We start from the raw sequence: 9,306 nt of genomic DNA, 5'->3' as shown, positions 1-9,306 counted from the left end.
GGTTATAGCCACCTGGTTAAATCCGGTTATAGCCACCTGGTTAAATCCGGTTATAGCCACCTGGTTAAATCCGGTTATAGCCACCTGGTTAAATCCGGTTATAGCCACCTGGTTAAATCCGGTTATAGCCACCTGGTTAAATCCGGTTATAGCCACCTGGTTAAATCCGGTTATAGCCACCTGGTTAAATCCGGTTATAGCCACCTGGTTAAATCCGGTTATAGCCACCTGGTTAAATCCGGTTATAGCCACCTGGTTAAATCCGGTTATAGCCACCTGGTTAAAACCGGTTATAGCCACCTGGTTAAATCCGGTTATAGCCACCTGGTTAAATCCGGTTATAGCCACCTGGTTAAAACCGGTTATAGCCACCTGGTTAAATCCGGTTATAGCCACCTGGTTAAATCCGGTTATAGCCACCTGGTTAAATCCGGTTATAGCCACCTGGTTAAATCCGGTTATAGCCACCTGGTTAAATCCGGTTATAGCCACTTGAAACAATCCAGATTTTTGTGGCTTTTTTAAAAAAAATGCAAAATGAATATTTTAGTAAATTAATAGTTTTTATTTAGAAATTGAGCTTATTTTTTGTTTCATATTTAGAAACCGGTTTACTTTTACCAGTTTTTCGGTAGGTTTAAAGTTCCAAAGTTCGCTGCCTCGCTTCTGTCGGTGCGTCATACACAAAAACTAGGGGAATTTCCCGAGGAAATCAAAAGAATTCAGTTATTTTATATAGCTATTTCGCTTTCTTTGTTTAGTTTCTTATTTACGATAATAACTGCAGACAATTTCTACTTACGTAAGTAAAAGGTACTGTTTATATTTTAGCCGGTTATAACCGAAAAAAACCAGTTATAGCCAATTAAAACCACTGGTCTGGATTTTTTTTTAAAAAGATTTTTTCCAACCCTGGCTACGTCACGGTCACCGCGAATCGCCTCAACATAGCCATCGTCCTTAAGGATAAAAATATACATTGTTACATTTAGTTAATATATAAAATCAAAGAATGCCTGGTAGTTTCGATACTACGGGTAATTAACATAAAATCCCAAAAAGGGGGGGGGGGATAATACTGGCCTTAGCTGAAAATAAGAAAATAATACAGCCCAAAATGTAATCTATTTCATTTCAGGAGAAGCAATTTTATGTTCCATGTTTTGGTCCTAATTAATGACGTAAAAAAAGCCGTTATGGAATCGTCAGTAACTTGGACGATATACACAAAGTTTGGAGCAATTCCGGATATATTACAGATTACTTTGGGTAGCGTAGTACACAATCAATTAACGGACTTCACAAGATAGATAGTTGCAAATTGAGGTGAAAATAGCTACCATAAGGCGTCTTTTTTGTGTGGATTAATAAAATCAGAAGTATATTATATAACTTTCGCGAGATAAGTATCCATGTATAAGTTGATATATTTATTTATCTTTAAACCAAAACTCATTTTAAAAAACCAGTGGGAAAGTGCGATTTAAGGTAATAATAATAATAATCCGCTAGGTTAATATCCAAGGCCCCACCTTAGGCCAAAGTCATCAAGCGACTTTTGAAGCCATCGATTTGGGTGGCCGTGTTACAATGCGTAGGAGGGTAGCCCTTCACACCACGCGAGCCAACAGCTCCCTACACTTACTTTTACCGTTAACCTCCACAAGTTTGAGGCAAATAATTTTACCAGAAATAGAAAGATGGTTACTTATCTTTTAAGATATATATTATATACTTCTGATAAAAGTAAAACGATTGGACATTTAAGCCATTTGTTGGTCAAATTTAAATTTCATAAACTAGCTCGTTACGCGAAGGTCAAAGATTATCATCAACGTGGTATGATTTTCGAGCACCAGATGGCAGCGTGTTACCCATTTTTTTTTCACCTTCGCATAACCTTTTACGGTTCTCTAATCGAATTAAAAAGTTATTTTATGTTATTTTCTTCTAGAAATAAAAAAGCTTACACGTAAAAAATATCTAAAGTGGTTCTAAAGTTTCTCGCGAGAAATTAAAAATATAAAATTTATATAAAAACGCTATTATTTCTTAATATCAAAATAATTATAAACATTTTTTTCTTTGTCTCTAAATAATTCATAAAAATAATAAAAAAATTAATACTGAACTCATGGACAATTCAGTTAAAAATGAGCTGTACGTCTTTGCACAGAATGATGTGCATGGATTCAGTGGTCCATGGCAATTGGCTTTTGTTTTTTTTTTGGTAATGGGCGAAATAGTGCTTAAAAATTTAAATGAAAAATTTGTTCCAAAATAAAACACATTTTTTTTGCTCTATCATTTGACATTAATCTTTAAGGTTGTGTGTTTTTCTGAAACCTTCAATTGTGATTTTTATAATATTTTGCTTTCCTAACGCTACATTTTTTTTTCAGTTTTCTTAAAATTCCAATAATGCTTTTCTTATACAGCTACGAATGTAACGCCACCTCTCATTTATCGAACATGATAAAAAACTTGGAATTTAATTATAATATTCAACATTTTTTAAAATCTGTTTTTATCTTGTATTTTTTTTATTTTATATATATAGCAAAAACGCTCATTTTTGTCTTCTACTTAAGACTTTAAATTTAATATATTTCATAAATTTAATTATAACGGCTAGTAGGGACGAATTCAATTAGATGGCGCTCTATACACTCTTTTACGCGGAATTTACCCTTCCCCATTCGACGGAGAAAGGGGGTAGTAAAGGGGGTATGAAGAACGACGTCCAAAAAGAGTGTGTAAAAAATTACAAGTTGAAAATTCGTCCAATTATTATTATGCCACGTGTTTACGTAATTTGTTTTTTATTTAGTCGTGAATTAGAAGAATTTTTAACTTACAAGGTCAACGTTGGATGGCGCTATCTAAGTAAAAATCGTCCGTTATTTGAAAAATCAAAATGGAATGGATACTAAATTCGACTTTCCATTTTTAAGAGTTGTTTTTGTTTTCGAAATTTGAAAATGAATAAATACGGAATAATCAAATGTTCATAATACAAAATGGCGGCGAAGCCATCAACCTAATTAAAAACCTCTTTTATTTAATATTCGTAAAATCGTCATTATAAAGTTCGAAGATCTCGAAATTTCAATAAGCGTTCATTTCTGGGACATTGTAAATAAACAAAAAAACTCTTTCTCTTCGTTAAACCGTTTGTTTACGACGTATTTATTATTTGTTTGTTTAAGGATTGATTCGGTAAATTAATGGGGACAGACGGGGTGTCAGGAGTTGAGCAGAACGTTTACTTCTTGTTGAATGTCTCTCATTTCTTGGATTTTTAGCGCCAAACGCGCGTTCAGTTGTTCGAGGGCCACTTTCTTGGCTCTCTGGACCGCTTTGGAGTTCTCCATTTGGTCTTGCAAACGACTGGCCGTGCTCTTCAGGTTGTCGTTTTCAGTCAGTAAAAGCTGCAAGTTCAACAAACGGAATTCGAGGAATTACCATCGGATTCAGAACGATATCCGCGCTAATTAAAAGGTAATCATGATTGTCGATACGAAGACGTACCTTAAGTTTGTCCTCCACTTTCTGACTCGTGGAATGAAGATGTTGATGGTCCTCCAACCGCTTACGGAACATTTCCAGCTCCTGATCACGAGAGTTCAAAGATTATGACATATTTCATTACTCCGCGGACTACTTCATTACTCCGTGGACTATTTCATTACTACACGGATCATTTAATTAATCAGTGGAGTATTTAATTAATCAGTGAAGTATTTAATTAATACGAGGAGTATTTAATTAATCCATGGAGTATTTAATTAATCCATGGAATATTTAATTAATTCATGGAGTATTTAATTAATACGAGGAGTATTTAATTAATCCATGGAATATTTAATTATTCCATGGAGTATTTAATTATTCCATGGAGTATTTAATTATTCCATGGAGTATTTAATTATTCCATGGAGTATTTACTTATTCCATGGAGTATTTAATTATTCCATGGAGTATTTAATTATTCCATGGAGTATTTAATTAATACGAGGAGTATTTAATTAATCCATGGAATATTTAATTATTCCATGGAGTATTTAATTATTCCATGGAGTATTTAATTATTCCATGGAGTATTTAATTATTCCATGGAGTATTTACTTATTCCATGGAGTATTTAATTATTCCATGGAGTATTTAATTATTCCATGGAGTATTTAATTATTCCATGGAGTATTTACTTATTCCATGGAGTATTTAATTATTCCATGGAGTATTTAATTATTCCATGGAGTATTTAATTAATCAGTGAAGTATTTAATTAATCCGTGGAGTATTTAATTAATCAGTGAAGTATTTAATTAATACGAGGAGTATTTAATTAATCCATGGAGTATTTAATTAATACGAGGAGTATTTAATTAATCCATGGAGTATTTAATTAATCCATGGAGTATTTAATTAATCCATGGAGTATTTAATTAATCCATGGAATATTTAATTAATTCATGGAGTATTTAATTAATACGAGGAGTATTTAATTAATACGAGGAGTATTTAATTAATCCATGGAATATTTAACTATTCCATGGAGTATTTAATTATTCCATGGAGTATTTACTTATTCCATGGAGTATTTAATTATTCCATGGAGTATTTAATTATTCCATGGAGTATTTAATTATTCCATGGAGTATTTAATTATTCCGTGGAGTATTTAATTAATCCGTGGAGTATTTAATTAATCCGTGGAGTATTTAATTAATCCATGGAGTATTTAATTAATCCATGGAGTATTCAATTAATCCATGGAATATTCAATTAATCCGTGGAGTATTTAATTAATCCGTGGATAATTTAATTAATCCGTGGAGTATTTAATTATTCCATGGAGTATTTAATTAATCCATGGAGTATTTAATTAATCCATGGAGTGTTTTTAAAGAAACCAAATTTTCCTAAGCCACAAGAAATGTTTTACCGTAAGAAAATAATATATCGTAATAAATATTTTACCGGTAAAAGATATTTTAGCAATATTTTTACAAATAGTGGTATTTATAGGTCCTACAAACAACAATACGTTGAAATCTCCGGCGGTCGGGCATTTAATCGTGTCACAGCGCGGAAACAACCACGGCCATTAAGTCAAATAAATGGCGGTAAATGAAAGCAACAACCGTCCATAAATAAGGCGAATAAAATGCGCCTAAAAAGGGGCTTCCCACCTTATCTTTCTGTTTAGTTTCGGCCTCCAGAGTTTCCGCTCGGTTCCGAAGATTCCCAATCTCCTTCCGGAGTTCCGCGATGGCTTCCGGATTTCCGTGGCTCGCTTCCAGTTCCAACGTCTGCGCCATAAGATATTCGCCAAACAAGTTCGATTAGAGTCAAATTACAACTTTTGAAACCAAAAATTCATAATGCAAAGTAAGCCTAAATTAATTAATATTTATGGGGGAATAACTTAATTTTACATTTTTGCTTTTAGGTAACTGGTGCAAGTTACGTTATAGACACGCTTATCGATTTAAAATACACTATCCTTAAAGACCGTAGAAACTAAATCGAAAATCCTCTGCTAATAACTTGTTTTTGACGTAACGCCAGTTACCCAAAAGCTTCTGGTAAATCTTAAGACGAACTAGCGGTCTCATAAGCATCAATCTATCACTTTATAGTACATTATTTGTTTACACGATTAATATGGCCAATAGTCTATAAAATTTGAAACAAACGGCCATAAAATAAAACTGTAAAAACGGCAGTCTTTTTAGTAGTAAAAATTACTTTACATCTTCGTTATACGCTTGGCAAAAAAGGCGATTCATAAATTGTTTCTAAAATAAAATAAATATGTGGAGGAAAACCCATAGAAGTTCGATTATAACGAATTTATTTAAACTAGAGGGCGCCAAACTAAACATTTTTACGAAAAGGGAATGAATATTCACTGATTTATTACCAAATACATCTTATGTAGAAACTATAAACAAAAGTTCAATTCGGGAAAAATTCGACCAAAAAGAAACACGATAAAAAAAAAAAATTTCGCACTTTTTAGATAAATGAAAATGTCAGACTGTTGGCGCCATCTAGTAAGCCGTTCCTCTAATGGCGTTACTCCCGTTAAAGGATCTTCTCCCTAGGCAAATGCGTATTGGTCTATCGAATATATATTTCACTGTTTTAGGATAATTTAAAATATCTACTTTTCAGACTGTTGGCGCCATCTGCTAAGAAATTGCATTTTTAAAAATCAGCCTCTAATGGCGTTACCCCTGTGAAAGGATCTTCTCCCTTACGAGGTGTTTATCAGTTTATATCGAGCTAGAAAGCAGTGACTAAAAAGAGTTTGGAAGAAGTTTAAAAACATCAATTGGATTGCCTACCCTTTTATAATCTCTAAGAAAAACAACTAAAGCGATATCGAAAAGAAAACAATTGCGTATTATAAAACATAGAAGGCGCCGCTAGCCGCGCTTCTCTCGCTGGAGGATTAGGGAGACAGAACCCGGGCGCGTAAGAGGGTTTGTTTACCAAATAAATCTTCCAACAATCATCGGCCGTTTTATCTGGATAATGTGAAAAAGCGGAGGGGGGGGGAAGGAACTTTTCCGCCAGCACCCGGACGCCACCTATTGTCCGTTTTTGACTTGCCAACAATGAATGGCCCGATAAGGCGGTACTACTGGTGGAATGTAGACGCCTTCCGCAGAGACAGAGGAAACGAAGGGTTCCCGTACAGGAACCCAAAAAAAGGTGATCACGACCAAAATTGAAACATGCGGTGCTTGTGTACGGTTAAACTCAATCTCGTTATTATCTTCTCTTACTTAATTAGCGCCATCTGGATTTGTAAAAAAATGATAACGCGTTACCGTGATGCCAGCGGGTGAATTGGGGTCTGACAAAATGGGGGTAAACACCGGATTTGTTTTTCGGACGGTATGTAGCCTGATGACGTCAAACAGAAAGAGCACCAGTTGACGAATCTGAGCCTTTGACGGCATCACGCCGATTGAAGAGCAAAAATGTACCGGTGTCGTCTCTCAAGATCTCAAGTGAAAACCACAAAAAATGTCGTAATTTCTAGCAGCCATCAAAGCTACTCCCGGTTGTTTTATTCAAAACGTAAGAAGTATGTGAGAAAATGTTTGAAAAAACATTTTAATAGAACTAAATTCTCAGTACTTCCTCTATATATACCTTGGCGTTCAAGAAGGCGCCACACGTAAAAACGAAGAACCATACCATGGAAGGGGCCTTTACATAATACCCGGTGAAGAGTGGATGAAAAATGCACCAGAAAAAACGTGTCGGAAAATCCGATTTGCGAGGAAGCACTTCGGTCTTCCAGTTGACGATGGAAACAAAAGATTACGAACATTGTTGAACAGCACGATATATTATTGATATAGGATGGAAAATAACAGCGTAAAAAACTCACTTCCAAAAGGAAGGAAAATGGAAGATTGTAGGTTAAGCCCGCACACGGAATGAAGCCCCAAGGGTATATTTTACGATACGCTACTGATTTCCATCCTCGGAAAACTTTGAAAGACTCCCCAAAATTACGCATTACGCCCGGGCAGTTTTTTGCTTTAAGGCTGTCTCAATTTACGTAACTTACAGGTCGGGTTTAAAAAATAGTTTTTAGGGACACAGCCTCGAGGGAGACGTCGTCGTTTTAGTTGAAAACGACTCGGGCAAAAAACCACACTTTAAGGAAATCCGAACACGATCATTTAACAAGAAAGGAAATCGACGTTTCAGAGAGAGAAGGAAAGAAAATGGACGACCTTAAAACGTCTCTTTCGGTAAAGAATGATGGAAAGACGTCCGAATTTCCCTCCGAAACGCTCCGTCAAATGGTGGAAATGGGGGTCCGTCCGTGCAGCCGAGCCTAGTTTCGTCGCTTAGGCTACTCGCGCCCACAAAGAAAAAGAGACAGTTTTTCTCTCAGACCCCACGCACCCCTCTCCCACGCGGGACCGTTCCTTTGAACCCCCTCTGTCTTCCCCTTCTTTCGCGCCATCTATGGTCGAAATAAAACGCATTGAGATACCCCCCCACCTTTTCAGTACGGATTTGACCTCAAACGAAAAAGAAAAGTTATCCTTATTTCTACACTGTCCGTGTCTCATTCTTTGTTGTCGCTGCTGGACGGGTTTCTCTTCCGTTTAAGGGCGGGAAACGGGACAGGAAACGACACCAGTATAGTGAAAAGGCCGAGGCTTATTTCTCGGGCCTCGGTTAGCGATAAAAAGAAAGGCCTTTGACGAAGATAAAAAGGTCCGAAACTAGCGCGAGACAAGAGAAATAAGGGGACGGGAAAAGCGTTGATAAAACTTGTTGATCGACGCTTTTCCTCGATATTTAATGATCGTTGGTCGCCTCGGGGTCTTCGCTTCTTGGCCCCATCTGACGGCCACGATTGAAAAAGGGCCAAAAACGGAAAAATCGCTCAAGCCAATGATGGATACCCAAAATAGCCGGTCGTACGTTATACGAGAAGGAACTGCTTGGCCAGAATATTAAGGCACTTAATATTGAAGAGACAGGACACTAGGGGGAGCTATTGGCTCGCCGGGTTTTCTTTGCTCCGTGGAACGTCAACCGACGGCTCTTTTAAGGAGCTTCATCAATATACCCTACACTGTCTGCCCTGACTAAATAGAGGGCAGTCTTCGCGTAACCCCTTTCGGGGCATTTTCCAGCCACTGGTTTCCAGTTACTGAGAGCGTCTATATACAGCAAATTGTTTCGTATTTATTGTATTGTAAAAGTTTGTCGTGTCTGATTTTTTATAGCTTTTTGTTCCGTGCTAAGATGTGCACACTATTTCATTTGCAGAGTCAGAAAAATACCCTTTCATTCATTATTTTTATGCCAATATGAAGACGAACCAGCCATCTCAAATTCATCAAACTATCACTTTATGGTACATTACTTGCTTAAATGATAAATATTATAAATAGTCAATAAAATTTAAATTAAACGGCAATAAATTTAAAATAGAACTGTAAACAAGTTAGAATATTAATTTCAAAGAAGATCGATTTCTTCAACATAGCTGAGGTAACCTACGTGACGAGGGTATATTTCAAAATATTAGACATGTTATATATAGAATATTATCACAAAAAATAAGATAACGTTATTTCATAGTATGCAATGCTTTGTTTAAAAATTTAACGGAAAAATTAATTGGGTTTCCCCACAATATTTAAAATCTGGCCAAACATGTATCTGGTTTATGGTACATAATATTTTGCGGGGGTTTTGGATAATATAAAATTGCTTTGTTTCGAGCTTCTGGCGCCATCTGGCAAGACCTAG

General features: G+C 35.9%; 1 protein-coding gene across 4 annotated transcripts in view; it reads right to left on the bottom strand.

The window, feature by feature from the left end:
* Window positions 1-1,282: 1,282 nt before the first annotated feature.
* Window positions 1,283-9,306, bottom strand: part of LOC149921160 (homer protein homolog 2-like) — a 344,059-nt gene continuing 336,035 nt past the window's right edge. Inside the window, exons 7-9 of one of the 4 annotated variants that reach the window (XM_090163430.1) lie at window positions 5,196-5,315; window positions 3,532-3,612; window positions 1,283-3,431 (exon numbers count right to left, since the gene is read on the bottom strand). In XM_090163430.1, coding sequence (XP_090019556.1) covers window positions 3,246-3,431; window positions 3,532-3,612; window positions 5,196-5,315 — 387 coding nt within the window. In that variant the 3' untranslated portion in view covers window positions 1,283-3,245. The remainder of the gene's footprint in view (window positions 3,432-3,531; window positions 3,613-5,195; window positions 5,316-9,306) is intronic. The other 3 variants (XM_090163431.1, XM_090163432.1, XM_090163433.1) reach the window with 3 other exon arrangements.

Source organism: Leiobunum rupestre, chromosome 11, assembly GCF_980474605.1.
Source record: "Leiobunum rupestre chromosome 11, qqLeiRupe1.1.hap1, whole genome shotgun sequence".
In the NCBI taxonomy this organism is placed as follows: domain Eukaryota; kingdom Metazoa; phylum Arthropoda; class Arachnida; order Opiliones; family Sclerosomatidae; genus Leiobunum; species Leiobunum rupestre.
The sequence above is the reverse complement of the archived record's forward strand: the minus strand, read 5'-3'. Positions and strand labels throughout refer to the sequence as shown.